This window comes from Bombina bombina, chromosome 4 (assembly GCF_027579735.1).
Source record: "Bombina bombina isolate aBomBom1 chromosome 4, aBomBom1.pri, whole genome shotgun sequence".
NCBI lineage: Eukaryota > Metazoa > Chordata > Amphibia > Anura > Bombinatoridae > Bombina > Bombina bombina.
The window spans coordinates 1,083,778,278-1,083,798,392 of NC_069502.1; the positions used below are offsets into that span (position 1 = coordinate 1,083,778,278).

At 38.1% G+C, this 20,115-nt stretch overlaps 1 protein-coding gene across 1 annotated transcript in view; it reads left to right on the plus strand.

The window, feature by feature from the left end:
- Nucleotides 1–20,115, plus strand: part of SRBD1 (S1 RNA binding domain 1) — an 823,313-nt gene that overhangs the window by 265,132 nt on the left and 538,066 nt on the right. Inside the window, exon 13 of the mRNA XM_053712257.1 lies at nt 15,335–15,492. Coding sequence (XP_053568232.1) covers nt 15,335–15,492 — 158 coding nt within the window. The remainder of the gene's footprint in view (nt 1–15,334; nt 15,493–20,115) is intronic.

Consider the following 20,115-nt stretch of genomic DNA (forward strand, 5'->3'; position numbering starts at 1 on the left):
TCCTGTTGGGGAGGAGAATATCCCACAAGTAAGGATGACGCCGTGGACCGGACACACCGTTGGAGAAAGTAATTTATCAGGTAAACATAAATTCTGTTTTTCTCTTGTTAAGTGTATCCAGTCCACGGATCATCCATTACTTGTGGGATATTCTCCTTCCCAACAGGAAGTTGCAAGAGGATCACCCACAGCAGAGCTGCTATATAGCTCCTCCCCTCACTGCCATACCCAGTCATTCTCTTGCAACTCTCAACAAAGATGGACGTAGTAAGAGGAGAGTGGTGTATTATAGTTAGTTTTTTAACTTCAATCAAAAGTTTATTATTTTTAAATGGTACCGGAGTGTACTGTTTTATCCCAGGCAGCATTAGAAGAAGAATCTGCCTGTGATTTCTATGATCTTAGCAGAAGTAACTAAGATCCACTGCCGTTCTCACATATTCTGAGGAGTGAGGCAACTTCAGAGGGGGAATGGCGTGCAGGTTTTCCTGCAATAAGGTATGTGCAGTTAACATATTTCTAGAGATGGAATTTGCTAGAAAAATGCTGCTGATACCGGATTAATGTAAGTTAAGCCTTAAATGCAGTGATAGCGACTGGTATCAGGCTTATTAACAGAGATACATACTCTTATAAAAGTGTAATATAAAACGTTTGCTGGCATGTTTAATCGTTTTTATATGTGTTTGGTGATAAAACTTATTGGGGCCTAGTTTTTTTCCACATGGCTGGCTTGATTTTTGCCTAGAAACAGTTTCCTGAGGCTTTTTACTGTTGTAATATGAGTGGGAGGGGTCTATTTTAGCGCTTTTCTGCGCAGCTAGAATTACAGACAGAGACACTCAGCTTCCTTCTGCATGATACAGGACATCTCTGAAGGGCTCAAAAGGCTTCAAAAGTCGTGTTTGAGGAGGGTAACAACCACAGTAGATCTGTGGCAGTTGTTGTGACTGTGTTTTAAAAACGTTTTTGTCATTTATTATTCCGTTTTTGGTATTAATGGGTTAATCATCCATTTGCAAGTGGGTGCAATGCTCTGCTAACTTGTTACATACACTGTAAAAATTTCGTTAGTGTAACTGCCTTTTTTCACTGTTATTTCAAATTTTGTCAAAAATTTTTTTCTCTTAAAGGCACAGTAACGTTTTTTATATTGCTTGTTAACTTGGTTTAAAGTGTTTTCCAAGCTTGCTAGTCTCATTGCTAGTTTGTACAAACATGTCTGAATCAGAGGATACTTGTTCATTATGTTTAAAAGCCATGGTGGAGCCCCATAGGAGAATGTGTACTAAATGTATTGATTTCACCTTAAACAGTAAAGATCAGTCTTTATCTATAAAGGAATTGTCACCAGAGGGGTCTGTCGAGGGGGAAGTTATGCCGACTAACTCTCCCCACGTGTCGGACCCTTCACCTCCCGCTCAAGGGACGCACGCTAATATGGCGCCAAGTACATCAGGGACACCCATAGCGATTACTTTGCAGGATATGGCTGCAGTCATGAATAATACCCTGTCAGAGGTATTAGCCAGATTGCCTGAATTGAGAGGCAAGCGCGATAGCTCTGGGGTTAGACGAGATACAGAGCGCGTAGATGCTGTAAGAGCCATGTCTGATACTGTGTCACAATATGCAGAATAAACAAACAAACAAAGGGTGGTGTGAGTGCTAATCAGGAAAAGGTTTCTGTGCTTGAATCCCTAATATGGTCTGATAAAATCTCCAATTACAGACTATACGATAAAGAGGTGAGAGTGGTGTGGGATAAGCGCTCCAGATAAGTAGAGCCAACCAGATTATTATGAAAAAATAAAATGAAATAACAAGAGGAACTAATGATAGTAAAAAAGAATTTTTATAGTGATTTAGGTAGATAACTAGTTAATGCATACAGAATATGTTAGCATATACTCAATTACATAAGATGCCGGCATCAGTAACAATCAAACATATTAATCATATTAAAAACAGAAAAATACAGCCGATATAAAATTTCTAAAAGATTCCCTAAGTGTTTCTTAAAAATATATACGAATATGAATAAACTTGATAAAGGTTAATAACTCTTAGCACAGTAAAATTGGCTCGGCTAAATGTTACCAGTATTATTTTTAAGCAATGGAATATTTGGTCACAGTATTCAGTGGAGGCGTCTGATCTGTTCAGCCGTTAGGAGTAACTGTGAGTGATGGATCGGGAGGTGTGACGTCACGTCACCTGACTATTGTATTCCTCCAATCTCTGTGATATGCTTAAACACAAAAAGTTTGAAATTTGTATCCAATTCTCAATCGTAACAAAGTATACTTGTTTATGTGATGGTTAGTATCAATACTTGCAAGTGTCCAATGTCCAAAGAATCTGTCCAAATTTGAAAAAAACGGTTTGTTTTATCAGCAGCTCTGAATCCTATGGAGTGTTGATCCGTTTGGTTTTATGTCCGTTCTGAAATGTGAAACTTGTCCTTATCCGAAGAAGCTCCTAAGCACTTGGTTTTTAGTGTATATTAGGGCTATGATGGGAGCAAAGGAAGAAACTAGGGGGCACACAGGAATTATTCATACATCGATCTCAGTGTTGATTCAAGGAGATAGAAATGAACCTGTTTTTGTGCCAGTAAAACAGTTTAGCAGTTCAATAGCCTTAGTATATAATTGGTTACACACAGGAATTACTCATATGTCCTCCCTCTATATTAATCATAGAGATAGGGATGAACCTGTAGAGTGTAACACTACCAGTACCAGTAATAAAATTCTGAATTGACAGGAGTAAGCAAATCTACGCGTTTCGGCAGTGTTAGCTGCCTTTATCAAGATGCTTACTATATGAAATTACTGCCTTTTTATAAGGAGTGTTTGATTCAGGACAGGTGTGGTTAGAGGATAGTCTAAATTAACCCTTAAGTGCTTCTAAAGTGAATGTGTTGAAGTCAGTTTCATAGATAGATGAGGTATATCTTATTAAAAAATTTTTCAAAGACAATATTCCATCTAATTTCACTCATTAAGTGTTTTTGAAATGATTGCATTAGGATTAAATACATGAACAAAATACATAACCAGAATTGGAATGTTGAATTAATATTTAAATTTATGAGAAATCCCATCATTTCAGAATGTGAATTTAAGTGTAAAGATATAGTCGCCCATATCTCAACATTATACTATAACCAGTTTTTCTTTAATACAGTTTTTGTTGAAAGTGATTTTTATATATGTAAATATACATTGCTCCAAAGGTTTTTTTCATTTTATTATAATAATCTTGCAAAATTGCAATATCAGGTTGTTCTTTAATAAGCGCTAAATCAACTTGTCTATATGCTAAGAGGTGAGGGGAGGATGTGATACAAAGTAAAAGTTTTGTAGATATAGCTTCGAGACGGCTATTGTACAGTCTCGTTTATGTTTATTTCGATAGTGTATGAGTTCAATTTTTAGTGAAATAATATTTTATATGATAGATGTAATTTGGAATATGTGTTCAACTATTTTGTTTGTCTAGTGATTGTTTATAAGATAGAATTAAGATCAAAGGAACTATTAAGTCCCAATGGATGTACTGTTTTATATTCAAATATGAGTTCTGCTTCTTTTTTTAGGAGTACCTTTTCTATATTTCCCCCTCTCTTGTTCGGTCTAATTTTTTTCATTCCCCAACATTGAAAACATTTAAGGTCTCCATGGTGTATTTCATTGAAATGTTTGTAAAGTATGGTTTTTGTGGTTTTATGTTCTATGTTCCAAATATGTTCTCTCATTCTATCTTTGAATGTGCGACTGGTTTGACCTATATAGAATAAATTACACGAACATCTTATGCAGTAAATTATATTTGAGTTGTTACATGTTATGGTGTCCTTGATTGTAAATGTAACCTGTTGGTTGATAAATGTTATCTTTTTAGTTTTATTACTATATCTACAGGATTTACACTTGTGACATGGATAGAATCCAAAAATTTCTTCTTTCTTTAAGTTCACATCTTTTGAATAATCATTTTTTGTTTTGAATTCACTTGGTGACAGATAGCTTTTGAGATTTTTAGCTTTTTTGAAAATGAGATCTGGGTAATTTTTAACTGTAGTTCCTAATATAGGATCCTTTTTGATATAGTGCCAGTGTTTTTGAAGGATGGTTTTTATTTCTTTGTGGTTTGAGCTATATTCAGTTATAAATGGAATAAAATTATTGACATTAGAAGGCATTGAATTATTTGTATATAAATTTTTTTTTTTTTTTCTTTTGTTAGGTTGCTTTTGTAATAAGTTGGATCTATCAGTTTTTCTTACAGAAGTTATGGTTTCTTGGATTTTTTTCTGATTGTAACCTTTATCTGCAAATCTATTTAGTAGAATGTTGCATTGTGAGTCATAAGATTCTATGTCTGAGCAGTTTTTTCTGACTCTTAGCATCTGACTTTTTGGGATGTTATCCTTCCACCTATTCAGATGGCAGCTTTGATAATGTATAAAATTATTTGAGTCTATAGTTTTGAAGTAGGTTTTGGTTTTAATTAAATTCTCTACTATCTCTACCTCAATGTCCAGGAAATGTATTGAGCTGGTGCTGTGTTCATAAGTGAAAGTGAGGCCTACATCATTAGTATTCATGTCCTCAAGGAATAGTTCTAGAATTTCGTAGTCACCCCTCCAGACTAGGAAGATATCGTCAATAAATCTTTTATAGAGCACAAGGTTCGCTCCCCACACATCATTGGATAGAAAAGTTTCTTCAAAGAATCCCATAAATAGATTCGCATAGCTGGGAGCGAACCTTGTGCCCATAGCGGTACCCCTAGTCTGGAGGTAAAATTTGTCATTAAACATGAAACTATTGTTTTTTAAAATAAACTCAATGCTATCTAGAATAAATTTGTTTTGTTCTTGTAATAGATTGGGATCGTTATTTAAATAGTGTGCAATTGCTTCTAACCCTAAATTGTGATTAATGTTTGTATATAATGAATTAACGTCACAAGTGACCATTATATAATTGTTTTGCCATTTAATTTCATTTAATACATTTAAAAAATGAGTGGAATCTTTTAAATGTGATGGTAGCTGTGTAACATAATTTTGAAGGTAATGATCAACATATTGGGAAAGGTTGGAGGATATTGATTCTATTCCTGATATAATGGGACGTCCAGGGGGTTTGGTGAGATGTTTATGAATTTTTGGCAGAAAATAAAATGTTGGATTTTTTGGAAAATTAACTTTAAGGAAATTGTATTCTGAATCTGTAATTACTCCTGATGTTTTTGCCTTATCCAATAACAGATTGAGTTTCTTTTTCTGAGTTTCTATTGGATTGTTTTTAAGACTGGTATACGTCGTGTTGTCATGTAGAAGCCTATATGATTCTTCCAGGTAGTATTGTACATCCATAATTACAATACCCCCGCCTTTATCGGCAGGTTTTATTATAATCTCTTTATTATTTTGTAATGATTTTAATGTTTTACGTTCATTTGGTTTGAGATTATCTTTTATTTTGTTGTTGATTTCTAATTTCTCTAGATCTTCTTTAACATTTATTTCAAAATTTTTGATAAAGTCTCCCTTTTCTTGCATAGGGTAGAAAGTTGATTTCTCTTTTAGGTTTGAATGTATATATTTACTAGGTGTGTTTTGTGTTCTAGTGAGTGGAGTAGTTAAAAAATATTTTTTCAAAGTTAGTTTACGAACAAACTGGTTTACGTTTATTAGTGTTTCGAATTTGTTCATTTTGCACATTGGTGCAAAGGTTAGACCTTTTTTTAAAACTCTTTCTTCATCTATATTTAGTTTATATTTACTCAAGTTGAATATACCAGTGTTCTGATCAGTTTTTGAGGTGATTATCTTAGTCTTTTTTGTGGGTTTTCTCCCTCTTCTCCCTCTCTTTCTCTTTTTCCTTTTGGTGTTCCCCAAATGGAATTTTGTGTTTTTGAAGTATTTTTTTGGTGTCCTGTATGTTGTGAAGTTTGTCCTAAAAAATGACTGTTGGTTTTTTGAAAAGGAACATTCTCAAAATTATCATGGGTGTCTGACAAAGGTTCAAAACTATTAGATAAAGGAATTCTCCAATTGTGAGTATTTGTTCTTTCTCTATAATTATTGGAAGATGAGTTTCCTGAGTCACGATATCTATTGTGATAGGATCTATAGTGCATATTTTGATATGATCTATTGTGATGGGATCTATCCTGGTATTGATTATTTTTATCATAATATTGCTGATTTGATCTATAATCATAATCATTTCTCTCATTGTAATAATTTCTATTTGGTATATAGAAGTTATTATTCGTGCCTCTATTACCACTATAAAAATTCTTTTTTACTATCATTAGTTCCTCTTGTTATTTCATTTTATTTTTTCATAATAATCTGGTTGGCTCTACTTATCTGGAGCGCTTATCCCACACCACTCTCACCTCTTTATCACAATATGCAGAACCTGAGGACGGAGAGCTTCAGTCTGTGGGTGACGTCTCTGAATCCGGGAGACCTGATTCAGAGATTTCTAATTTTAAATTTAAGCTTGAGAACCTCCGTGTATTGCTTGGGGAGGTATTAGCTGCTCTGAATGACTGTGACACAATTGCAGTGCCAGAGAAATTGTGTAGGCTGGTTAAATACTTTGCAGTGCCAGTGAGTACTGATGTTTTTCCAATACCTAAAAGGCTTACAGAAATTATTAGTAAGGAGTGGGATAGACCCGGTGTGCCCTTTTCCCCACCTCCTATATTTAGAAAAATGTTTCCAATAGATGCCACTACACGGGACTTATGGCAGACAGTCCCTAAGGTGGAGGGAGCAGTTTCTATTTTAGCAAAGCGTACCACTATCCCGGTTGAGGACAGTTGTGCTTTTTCAGATCCAATGGATAAAAAATTAGAGGGTTACCTTAAAAAAATGTTTTTTCAACAAGGTTTTATTTTACAGCCCCTTGCATGCATTGCACCTGTCACTGCTGCGGCGGCGGCGGCGTTCTGGTTTGAGGCCCTGGAAGAGGCCATCCATACAGCTCCATTGACTGAAATTATTGACAAGCTTAGAACACTTAAGCTAGCTAACTCATTTGTTTCTGATGCCATTGTTCATTTGACTAAACTAACGGCTAAGAATTCCGGATTCGCCATCCAGGCGCGTAGGGCGCTATGGCTCAAATCCTGGTCAGCTGATGTGACTTCAAAGTCTAAATTACTCAACATTCCTTTCAAGGGGCAGACCTTATTCGGGCCTGGTTTGAAAGAAATTATTGCTGACATTACTGGAGGTAAGGGTCATACCCTTCCTCAGGACAGGGCCAAATCAAGGGCCAAACAGTCTAATTTTTGTGCCTTTCGAAATTTCAAGGCAGGTGCAGCATCAACCTCCTCCGCTTCAAAACAAGAGGGAATTTTTGCTCAATCCAAGCAGGCCTGGAAACCTAACCTGTCCTGGAACAAGGGCAAGCAGGCCAGAAAGCCTGCTGCTGCCTCTAAGACAGCATGAAGGAGCGGCCCCCTATCCGACAATGGATCTAGTAGGGGGCAGACTCTCTCTCTTCGCCCAGGCGTGGGCAAGAGATGTTCAGGATCCCTGGGCGTTGGAGATCATATCTCAGGGATATCTTCTGGACTTCAAAGCTTCTCCTCCACAAGGGAGATTTCACCTTTCAAGATTATCTGCAAACCAGATAAAGAAAGAGGCATTCCTAAGCTGCGTACAAGATCTCCTTGTAATGGGAGTGATCCATCCAGTTCCGCGGACGGAACAAGGACAGGGGTTTTATTCAAATCTGTTAGTGGTTCCCAAAAAAGAGGGAAGCTTCAGACCAATTTTGGATCTAAAGATCCTAAACAAATTCCGTCATTCAAGATGGAAACTATTCAAACCATTTTACCCATGATCCAAGAGGGTCAGTACATGACCACAGTGGACTTAAAGGATGCCTACCTTCACATTCCGATTCACAAGAATCATTATCGGTTCCTGAGGTTTGCCTTTCTAGACAGGCATTACCAATTTGTAGCTCTTCCATTCGGGTTAGCTACAGCCCCAAGAATTTTTACAAAGGTTCTGGGCTCACTTCTGGCGGTCCTAAGACCGCGAGGCATAGTGGTGGCTCCTTACCTGGACGTCATCCTGATACAGGCGTCAAGCTTTCAAATTGCCAAATCTCATACAGAAATAGTTCTGGCATTCCTGAGGTCGCATGCGTGGAAAGTGAACGAAGAAAAGAGTTCTCTATCTCCTCTCACAAGGGTTTCCTTCCTAGGGACTCTAATAGATTCTGTAGAAATGAAAATTTACCTGACGGAGTCCAGGTTATCAAAACTTCTAAATGCTTGCCGTGTTCTTCACTCCATTCCGCGCCCCTCGGTGGCTCAGTGCATGGAAGTAATCGGCTTAATGGTAGCGGTGATGGACATAGTGCCATTTGCGCGCCTGCATCTCAGACCGATGCAATTATGCATGCTCAGTCAGTGGAATGGGGATTACACAGATTTGTCCCCTCTACTAAATCTGGATCAGGAAACCAGAGATTCTCTTCTCTGGTGGTTATCTCGGGTCAATCTGTCCAAGGGTATGACCTTTCGCAGACCAGATTGGACAATTGTAACAACAGATGCCAGCCTTCTAGGTTGGGGTGCAGTCTGGAACTCCCTGAAGGCTCAGGGTTCATGGACTCAGGAGGAGAAACTCCTCCCAATAAATATTCTGGAGTTAATAGCAATATTCAATGCTCTTCTAGCTTGGCCTCAGTTAGCAACACTGAGGTTCATCAGATTTCAGTCGGACAACATCACGACTGTGGCTTACATCAACCATCAAGGGGGAACCAGGAGTTCCCTAGCGATGTCAGAAGTCTCCAAAATAATTCGCTGGGCAGAGACTCACTCTTGCCACCTGTCAGCGATCCATATCCCAGGTGTAGAGAACTGGGAGGTGGATTTTCTAAGTCGTCAGACTTTTCATCCGGGGGAGTGGGAACTCCATCCGGAGGTGTTTGCTCAATTGGTTCTCCGTTGGGGCAAACCAGAAATGGATCTCATGGCGTCTCGCCAGAACGCCAAGCTTCCTTGTTACGGATCCAGGTCCAGGGACCCAGAAGCGGCACTGATAGATGCTCTAGCAGCGCCTTGGTTCTTCAACCTGGCTTATGTGTTTCCACCGTTTCCTCTGCTCCCGCGTCTGATTGCCAAAATCAAACAGGAGAGAGCATCGGTGATATTGATAGCGCCTGCGTGGCCACGCAGGACCTGGTATGCAGACCTAGTGGCAGGGCCGCCATCAGGGGGTGACAGGGGTGACTCCTGTCAGGGGCCCAATGAGCCAGGGGGGCCCCATGAGGCAAGAACTAAAAAAAAAAATTGTTTTTTTTTTTTTTTAAATTTTTTTTACATTTTAAATTTGGGCAGCCACCAGTGTAACTTCAGTGTGGTAGTAGTTGTTTGGTTGGGCTAGGGGTCCATAAAAACACATTTTTTTTTAGCAGCAGTGTATTTATGATTATTTGACAATGCTGTAGAAATTCTATATTTAAAACCATGCAGAAATGTTTCCTCCTCAATACACAAATGGTAGATGCCCTTTTGGCAGATTTGCATTTTATTATATATATATATTACATTCCAGTTTACTGCCCCTTTATGCATCAACTTTCCAGATGCAAGGAGGCATTTTATCTAAGATTTTTACATCTGCATAAAATTTTATACTCTCAGACTAAGATTTCTCAGTGTTTGAAATGAGACAGGTTAACTTAAAACTGTTCAGTTTACACTACAGCTGACTTCATTTTGAAATACATACCAACAAGCCTAAATCCTGCATTTAACCAGATCTAATGGTATGAGTACCACAGCTTATGGTCCCACCAAGACCATATAGAGTACAGCATTTTCAAAATCCATAAGTACAGCTGACAAATGGGAACATTTGTACACTATATTTGAAGTGGTGCTCTAGGTTGGGGAAAATGGGGAAAAAAACAAACATATATATGTCAACGTTTTAAAGGTACTTTTCTTCATCTAGCCATCTACCCAGCTCATTAATGTACAATTTTGAATTCACAGACTTATTTTTGTTTGCACATTTACAAATATGATTCTTTAAAAAGTGATCTCTTAATTTCTAAAAAAAATATATCATGCATGTCACACAATGTTGATTTAGGGGATGCAAGGTGCATAAATGTTTCCTCCTGTTTCTGTGAGTGTCTGTGTTTATGTCTTTGTGCTTTGGTTTGTGTCTCTATGAGTGTGTATGTATTTTTTATCTGTGGGTCTCTCTGTGAGGGTGGGTGTGTATGTCTTTGTGCATTTTCTGTGGATGTCTGTGAGGGTGTGTGCATATGTCTTTGAGCTTTTTCTGTGGGTGTCTCTCTGAGGGTGTGTGTATGTTTGTCTTTGTGCATTTTCTCTGGATGCCTCTGTGAGGGTGGGTGTGAATGTCTGTGCTTTCTGTGGATGTCTCTGTGAGGGTGTGTGTGTGTGTGTGTGTGTGTATGTATGTATGTATGTCTGTGTTTTCTGTGGATGTCTCTGTGAGGGTGTGTGTTTTATGTGGGTGTCTCTGTGAGGGTGTGTGTATGTCTTTGTGTGTTTTCTGTGGATGTGTCAGTGAGAGTGTGTGTATGTATGTCTTTCTGTGTTTTTTATGTGGTTGTGTCTCTCTGTGTGTGTATGTCTTTGTGTGTTTTCTGTGGGTGTCTCTGTGTGTGTGTGTATGTCTTTGTGTCTTTTCTGAGGCTGTCTCTGTCGGTCTTTCCTTTGTGCAAGTTTGAGTTTGTGTGTGTGTGTCCATTGTCTGTTCCTTTTTAGGACATTTTGACCTTACTAATAATTATTCACATCTTTCTACAGACTTTGAGACTAACAAGACCTTTCCGGAAGTGACCAATCCACCATTTAACCTTTAAATTATTGTTTAGGCAGTACAGGGCCCTTCCTTTCAGCCACTGCATGCTGTTGTCGTAATTTAGTTGTCATCTTCCTTTACAAAAAGATAATCAGAACTCCATATTTTGTTTTCTAAATCTCGTTTTTTTACAAAACTGTAGTTTACCTCATTACTTGTCAGGTCAATGTAAACAAGTGCTAAGTGTCTGTTTGGGTGTCTGAGTGTGTTTCTTTGCGTGTCTGCTAGAGTGTCTATATGTGAATCCTTATGTGTGAGTGTGTTTCAGTGTATGAGTGTGTCTGTGTGTGTGTATGTTACTACCTTTACAACATTTCCAAGTTTAAATAGACAAGAATAAAGTGCATATACGTTTTAGTCACTTGGTCAAAAATTGCACATGTCAAAGGAGGGGGGGGGGCCCTGATCAATGGTTGAGTCAGGGGCCCCAAAATTTCTAGTGGCGGCCCTGCCTAGTGGACATGTCATCCTTTCCACCATGGACTCTGCCTCTGAGACAAGACCTTCTAATACAAGGTCCTTTCAATCATCCGAATCTACTTTCTCTGAGACTGACTGCATGGAGATTGAACGCTTGATCCTATCAAAGCGTGGCTTCTCCGAGTCAGTAATTGATACCTTAATACAGGCACGAAAGCCTGTCACCAGGAAAATTTACCACAAGATATGGCGTAAATATCTTCATTGGTGTGAATCCAAGAATTACTCATGGAGTAGGGTTAGGATTCCTAGGATATTGTCCTTCCTCCAAGAGGGGTTGGACAAAGGATTATCAGCTAGTTCTTTAAAGGGACAGATTTCTGCTCTGTCTATTCTTTTACACAAGCGTCTGGCAGAAGTTCCAGAAGTTCAGGCATTTTGTCAGGCTTTAGTTAGAATTAAGCCTGTGTTTAAACCTGTTGCTCCTCCATGGAGCTTAAACTTGGTTCTTAAAGTTCTTCAAGGGGTTCCGTTTGAACCCCTTTATTCTATTGATATCAAACTTCTATCATGGAAAGTTCTTTTTCTGATGGCTATTTCCTCGGCTCGAAGAGTCTCGGAGTTATCTGCCTTACATTGTGATTCTCCTTATCTGATCTTTCATTCAGATAAAGTAGTTCTGCGTACAAAACCTGGGTTTTTACCTAAGGTGGTTTCTAACAAGAATATCAATCAAGAGATTGTTGTTCCATCATTATGTCCTAATCCTTCTTCAAAGAAGGAACGTCTTTTGCATAATCTAGACGTAGTCCGTGTAAGTTTTACTTACAGGCTACTAAAGATTTTCGTCAAACATCGAACCTGTTTGTTGTTTACTCTGGACAGAGGAGAGGTCAAAAGGCTTCTGCAACCTCTCTTTCTTTTTGGCTTCGGAGTATAATCCGTTTAGCCTATGAGACTGCTGGACAGCAGCCTCCTGAAAGGATTACAGCTCACTCTACTAGAGCTGTGGCTTCCACCTGGGCCTTTAAAAATGAGGCCTCTGTTGAACAGATTTGCAAGGCTGCGACTTGGTCTTCGCTTCATACCTTTTCCAAATTTTACAAATTTGATACTTTTGCTTCTTCGGAGGCTGTTTTTGGGAGAAAGGTTCTACAGGCAGTGGTTCCTTCCGTTTAAGTTCCTGCCTTGTCCCTCCCATCATCCGTGTACTTTAGCTTTGGTATTGGTATCCCACAAGTAATGGATGATCCGTGGACTGGATACACTTAACAAGAGAAAACATAATTTATGCTTACCTGATAAATTTATTTCTCTTGTAGTGTATCCAGTCCACGGCCCGCCCTGTCCTTTTTAAACTACAGTCACCACTGCACCCTATGGTTTTTCCTTTCTCGGCTTGTTTCGGTCGAATGACTGGATATGGCAGTGAGGGGAGGAGCTATATAGCAGCTCTGCTGTGGGTGATCCTCTTGCAACTTCCTGTTGGGAAGGAGAATATCCCACAAGTAATGGATGATCTGTGGACTGGATACACTACAAGAGAAATACATTTATCAGGTAAGCATAAATTATGTTTTTTAAATTCTATAAATTTTATACTTTTACCTCGGCTGAGGCTTCCTTTGGGAGAAAGGTTCTTCAAGTAGTGGTGCCTTCCGTTTAGGTTCCCTGTCTTGTCCCTCCCTTATCATCTGTGTCCTCTAGCTTGGGTATTGATTCCCAATAGTAATTAGATGATCTGTGGACTCAACTTGTCATTAGAAAGAAAACAAAATTTATTCTTACCTGATAAATTTCTTTCTTTCTTGACACGGTGAGTCCATGGCAGCCCTGTTTTAAAGACAGGCCTTTTTAGTTGTATTATAAACCTCAGGCACCGCTGCACATTGTTGCTTCCTTTCTCTACTTTACTTCGGTCGAATGACTGGGGGTGGAGGGAAGGGAGGTGATATTTAACAGCTTTGCTGTGGTGCTCTTTGCCGCCACCTGATGGGCAGGAGTGATATTCCCAATAGTAATTAGATGATCCGTGGACTCACAGTGTCAAGAAAGAAATACATTTATCAGGTAAGCATAAATTTTGTTTTTCTTTGTCCTCTTGCTATCTTTATTTGAAAAAGAAGGCATCTAAGCTAAGTAGCCGGACAATCTTTGGTTTAGAACCCTGGACAGCACTTGTTTATTGGTGCTGTCCAATCAGCAAGGACAACCCAGGTTGTGAACAAAAAATGGGCCGGCTTCCAAACTTACATTCTTGCTTTTCAAATAAAGATAACAAGAGAATGAAGAAAAATTTATAATATGAGTAAATTAGAAAGTTGCTTACAATTGCATGCTCTATCTGAATCATGAAAGAAAAAAATGTGGGTTCCGTGTCCCTTTAACTTACCACCAATTTCTCTTTTTCATCTATGCCAAGAAAAAGGTTTATTATGTAGTGACAAGTAAGGAAATATCCATATAGGTTTTGTAGAGTTAATTTATCTTTTTTTTTAACTCCACCTTTTCATATTGATATTGTCTTTCGGGATTAAAAGTCTAAGGCTATGTTGCGTTTGGCATGTTGCAGTATATTTTTGTAGGATCTTAATGTAGATAAGACTCCCAAGCTTATATTAAAATATTTTGGCATTCAGCACCTCAGAACCTGCCATATAAGTATTCTTTAAAGTTTGTGAAATATATCCATTTCTATGGGATACTGTCAAAATATGATGCATGATTAATACTTTTAGTCTACAATTTTAAGATAATTCTTTGATTAAAGTAACATAGAAGGCCAAAACTAAATTCCTTACATTTTATATATAATTTTAAATAAAATTGAGTATTTTTGTTTTAAAATATTTAAATAGTAAATTCATATGCATGTTTTTCCCCATCTTTAGGAGTGACATGTTAATTCCATTCAGTTTGGCTACTGTGTATAATCCATATACAGAAGAGGAGATGCTAGAACAATATATTTCAATAGTTTACTATTTAAATCGCAAAATAATAATAATCATCATAGTAATAATAATGAAAGGGGACAGTAAAGTATTTTTTTTTGTTTATGGACATTTTAAAATGTATTAGGGTATTTTGTTTATTGTACAATGGTTATTCCTGTTTTGAGATAAAGAAAAATGTTTTTATGCTTGTGAGGCGTGTCACTGTCCATCAAAAAAGCAGTGAGCATTCTGTTTATCACCAGTTACTTAGTTATTTACAGAATACCTACAAACTGGATGCTCTTATTTGTAACATGACAACATTTTGCGTTATCTTTAGTTTTTTCCTTATTCATACTAAGCTGTACTTTTGTGTATGACTTTTACACTGGTAAATTGGCTTCTTTCGTACGTGAAGAAAAGTGGAATTCCATAATTCAGTGCAGTAGACGCATTCACCAAACACCCCCATGTTGTTGTAATTAATGTTTGCTCTAAGGATACTTGATCATTATGAATACTGCAGAAAAGGTGGGCCTTGCCCTATTCCTGTGCATCCACAAGAGGCAGGGCTGGTGAATACTGTACTGAGGGAAGTGACTATATTTGCCAAGTTTAAAGTTAAAGGGACAGTTAAGTAAAAATTAAACAACTTTTAATTTAATTCTGTTATAAAATGTGCTTTGCTCTTTTGGTATCTTTTGTTTAAGATTAAATCTAGGTCGGCTCATAGGGGCTCAGGAGCATGCACATGTTTTCAATATTCTATGGCGGTGGTGTTTGCAACAGTGACTAACACAAACTATGTTGCAGAACACTGTAACCATAGAATATTGAAGATACATGCACTCTCCTGAGCCTCTTTCAGTCTACCTAGATTTACTATTCAACAAAGGGTACCAAGAGAACAAAGCAAACCGGATAATTGATGTAAATTGGAAAGTTGTTTAAAACTGCATGCTCTGTCTAAAGTATGAAAGTTGAATCTTGGATTTACTGTCTCTTTAATAAATTCTTTATACTTTGGTGAATTTATTTGTTGTTCATGGTTAAAAATATTTCTTTATCTTTCGAAAAGGTCAAAACTAACAACAGATGCTGAAAAGGAATCCATTATGATGTTTGGAAGGAATCTCCGACAGTTGCTTCTTGCAAACCCGGTCAGAGGGCGTACCATATTGGGAGTTGATCCTGGATATAAACATGGCTGCAAATTGGCCGTTATATCACCCACAAGTGAGTGGTTAAGATCTTTTGCTCATTGTAAACACATGGTGTTTCTTCTTGCTTCTTTCACACTACATTTAAAATACAAATCTATTTATAAATGATACTTTAGCTATCCAAATCACAAATTGCATAGCCAGGAGTTGTGCCAATTAAATTTCTACTGGGGAAAACACTGTAATAATATGTTAATCTAAGTTTATGATGCTCTTTAATATGCACTCATTCTGCTTTACCATGATTGTTGCTGACCTCAACGTTAAAGTGATGGTAAATCCTAGCGTTTTTAAAACACTAGGATTTACCAGTGCTATAAATAAAGGGTACTTTCAGTCATGAAGTGAAGAAAACTTCATGCTGAAAGTTTCTTTGTTTGCCTGCAGTTTATCCTGAGCTGAGCTCCCCTGACTACCCAACGGCAAAATGCTGTTTTTCTCAATGAGGTGATGTTTCCACCTCTTAGCCATTAGCCGTGTTGCTGATCAGCATTATGCCGGATGGCTTGCACGCTATTGGCTCATTGAGAATTGTTTTGCCGTGGGCAGTCAGAGGCATAAACTTTCAGCATTAAGTTTAAACTGATGGTAAATCCGAGCATTAAAAAAACGCTAGAATTTACCATCACTGAAAATAATAGTAATTAATTATTAAAAAAGTGAGGTGACGTTTCCCTCTCTAAACCAATAGCTGTGCTAGCATACAGAACACGGTCAGGTGACACGCACCGCTATTGGTTTAGAGGTGGAAACGTCACCTCATAGAGTGAAAAGCAATGTTCCATGGGTGGCTGGAGGTTTTAACTTTAGCGAGCTGCCGCAGCAGAGACAAGGGGAGTTTAGCACCCTTTTTTAATAAGTGATGACTAAAACTACACTTTATTTCTAGTGATGGTAAATTCTAGCATTTTTTAAATGCTGGGATTTTACCATCACTTTAAAATTAACTTGATCGTTTATGGGCAACATAGGTTATAATTATAGAAATCATAAAACAGTGGGAATAACATTTAATAGTCTTCTTAAAATGTCATAATATATTATGTTACATTATCGAATTTTCAGAGCATGTAATTTTTACGTTACTCACCATGGAACTTTATGGGTTTAACTTCCACAAAGGGGTTAAACAGATTCCTGATCAGGAGCTGCACAGAACTGTTGGTCCGAGCAGGCTATAGCCACTGAGCCAGTCGTCAACAGCCGTCACACAACCACGCAAATTACTGGATGTGTTCAGCTCAAAAGTTGTAATGCTCAGGAGACTTCATCTTTGTGTTTAACCCCTTTGCAGGGTTTAATAATTACATGTTCTAATGAATTAGATCATGCAATTTTTGCACTACAATATCCTGGTAAGTTGTTTTAACACATTTAGGTGAGGTCTACATTCAGCAAATAGATGTTATATAGTTAACATATGGGAGGAATGTTAATAGTCAACATTTTAGGAGTTCTTTTGTAACACAGATGGCTAGCTTGCCTACAAAAAGATTTTATTTCGTATGATGATGATAGTCCATAGCGCTCCATAACATGTGGGATATAATTCCCGCCACTAGGAGGTGGCCAAGAATCCACACAAGCTCTAATCCCTGCCACTTCCCTTCTCTCTTCAGCTTTGTTCTTGGCCTCTCCGGAGTAGGTTTAGAATTGAGGTGTTTTAGCTACTTGCTTTATGATTTAATATATGGGAGCTCAGATCAATGTGAGACCTTTTGTCCCTGGGACATATCATTCAGAAAGAAGAGATGTCAAGCACTCTGAGTGGTACAGGGACATAGGAATACCCTGTTATGTGCACAGTATCTCCCTATGGGATTTCAGCCATATCTACTCTCATGCATCGCTGGTACATGTCACTTAGCCTTCTCTGTGGGATAATGGTATTTCCTCTAAAATCCTCTGCTGTACATGTACAAGCACTGGGTGGGCTATCTACTAGATACTGCTACAATTTGGTGCCTGGTAAGCCGATTGAGGGGTGCTACTTCAGGTAATACACTTACCACAGCACAGACACAGCCCACCGACTATAAGAAGGTACTTTCATCACAGGTAAAACATACCCAGGGTACTTAGCCTACTCTCCTACTGACACATGTTTTGCTTATTTCAGGTACCTGGGTGCACTACCTCAATTAGGAGGGCATATCTATGACACTGACACCCTTTATTACTCTTTGGCAGCCCTGGGGACCTTCTTTTTAATTTCTCAAAAAATAGGTGTATTGCCCTTTAAGAAAACTAGTCTTCTGCAAGCATGCTGTTCAGCTCTGCAACACCTTAGGATTGTGGGATATGTTTTTAATGCTTTTATCAACTTTATTAATATATCACTTTTAATAATGTATTAGGCCTCTCTGATGCCTTGGTAACATTCCGGGCGGTAGCCCGAACCCCTTAGCTTGGCGCTCTTTTCTCCCTCACTCGTTTGCTGCAGCTTAGCATTAAAGGAGCTTCTAAGCAGCTGCTTGATTTTTTGTAACAAAATTGAGACTGATTATGTGTCCTGTCACTGGAGGGGGTGATTACCCAGACAGGAGCTGCCATGGGGTTACTTGTGGCAGTCTATCAGTCTGTCACTTAGGGCCTAGTGCTAGAGGTGTTGATTGGCAAATTAGTTTTTAAAGGACCACTCAATGAAGTAGAATTGCATAATTAACATGTGTATAATAAAAGTACAATGATTTAACACAGACTAGTATACCTATACCCTATGAGCTTGTGCACATGCTCAATAGTATCTTGTTCCCCAGAAAGTGTGTATATAAAAAGACTGTGCAAAATTTGATTATGGAAGTAAATTGGAAAGTGTCTTAAAACTGCATGCTCTTTCTGAATCATAAAAGTTTATTTTGGCTTAAGTGTCCCTTTAACAGTGTATGTGTATTTGTTCATACTCTGCTATAATTATAAGTCTTGTTTATAATGGAACCCAGTGAATCTGTCCCCACTGAAACTATATCAAACCCTTTGGAAGAGTCATCTACTGATAATTCTCCCTGTATATTTTTTTGTCTCCTTTCAAAACTGTTCCAGTGTGCCAGGTCAGCCGTAACCTTTTACTTCCTCTAAGGAATTATGTCCTGTTCCTGTGTATGTTACTCAGTGGGCTACTACTGGCTTTACCCCTGAGTTTAAAAATAATTTAAATAATTTACAAAGCTATGGAAGAATATTTAAGCGGCTATACCCAAGCCAAGTAAGCGTAAACGCAACTCTGGGGATTTACCTTCATCTTTTGATGTGAACATGCAAGCTTCTTCCTCTCAACCTCAAATTCCTGTCCTGCTTTAAAACTCTGACTCTACGGCCTAAAATTCATCCAGTTCAGACGGGGGAATTGTCACCTGGTGAAAAGGACCCTGGTCCTGACCCTGAATTTGACAATACTTTCATATTTAAAGTGGAGCCTATCCGCGCCTTGCTGCATGAGTTACTAATAACTCTGGGTATTTCTGAGCAAAAACCTGTTGAAAACAAACCAGTAACCCAGTTAAATGTTGTTTTCAAAGCTCCACCAAAAATTCTAGAGATATTTCAGGTTCCAGATTTGGTTTCTGACTATATAGCTAAGGAATGGAAAAAGCCAGGAGTGAACAATATGGAAGCAGATTACCTCAGCCATCAGTCGTTTTATTCAGAAGAGTGGTGACTCCATCAAGACACCTTTGATCAATTAGTTATCAAATGAGGCCATAGATCGGAATGCCTCTCATTTAAATCAAAAACTTCCAGTGTATTGTGCAAAATCAAGAGATCCAAAGGCTCAGATGATAGACACCTTGGTGTGTCCGTGGAGCTTTCATCTAGAGTACCTGTTTCCTCTGTTTGTTCTACTTCCACAAGTTATTCCTGGAACCAAACTGGAGTTAGCTTTGAAAAACTTGATTGCTCCATCCTGGCCCTGTGGAACATGGTATGCAGATTTAGTGCAGATATCCTCTTCTCCTCCATGGCCTTTTCCTCTAAAACAAGATCTATTGTCTCAATGGCCTCTTTTACATCAGGATCTCAAATCTCTAAGTTTAACGGCATGTAGGTTGAACCCCTAGTCTTAAAACACAGAGGGTTCTCTGACTTAGTTATTGACACTCTGAATCAAGCCAGAAAACATGTTACCCAAAAAATGTTTCACAATATTTGGAAGGCATACTTTGATTGGTGTACTTCCAGAGGATTTTTTTTGTATTTCTTTAGTATTCCTAGATTTCTTCAGTTTTTACAAGATGTCCTTGACAAGGGTTTGTCTGTTAGCTCTCTAAAAGGTAAAATTTCCGCCTTATCTGTTTTTTTTTAAAGTTAGCTAAACTTCTTGATTTCCGCCCTGGAATTTGAACTTAGTTATTTCTGTTCTGCAAGGTCATCCTTTTGAACCAATGCACTTCGTAGGTATACAGCTATTATGATTTAAAGTGCTTCTCTTGCTAGCCATTTCCTCCCCTAGTAGAGTTTCTGAGTTATCGGCTTAATCTAGTGATTCACAAGAATAAATCAGTTCTTAAAGGGACACTGAACCCAAATGTTTTATTTCGTGGTTCAGCATGCAATTTTAAGCAACTTTCTAATTTACTCCTATTATGAAATTTCTTCATTCTTTTGGTATCTTTATTTGAAAAGCAAGACTGTAAGT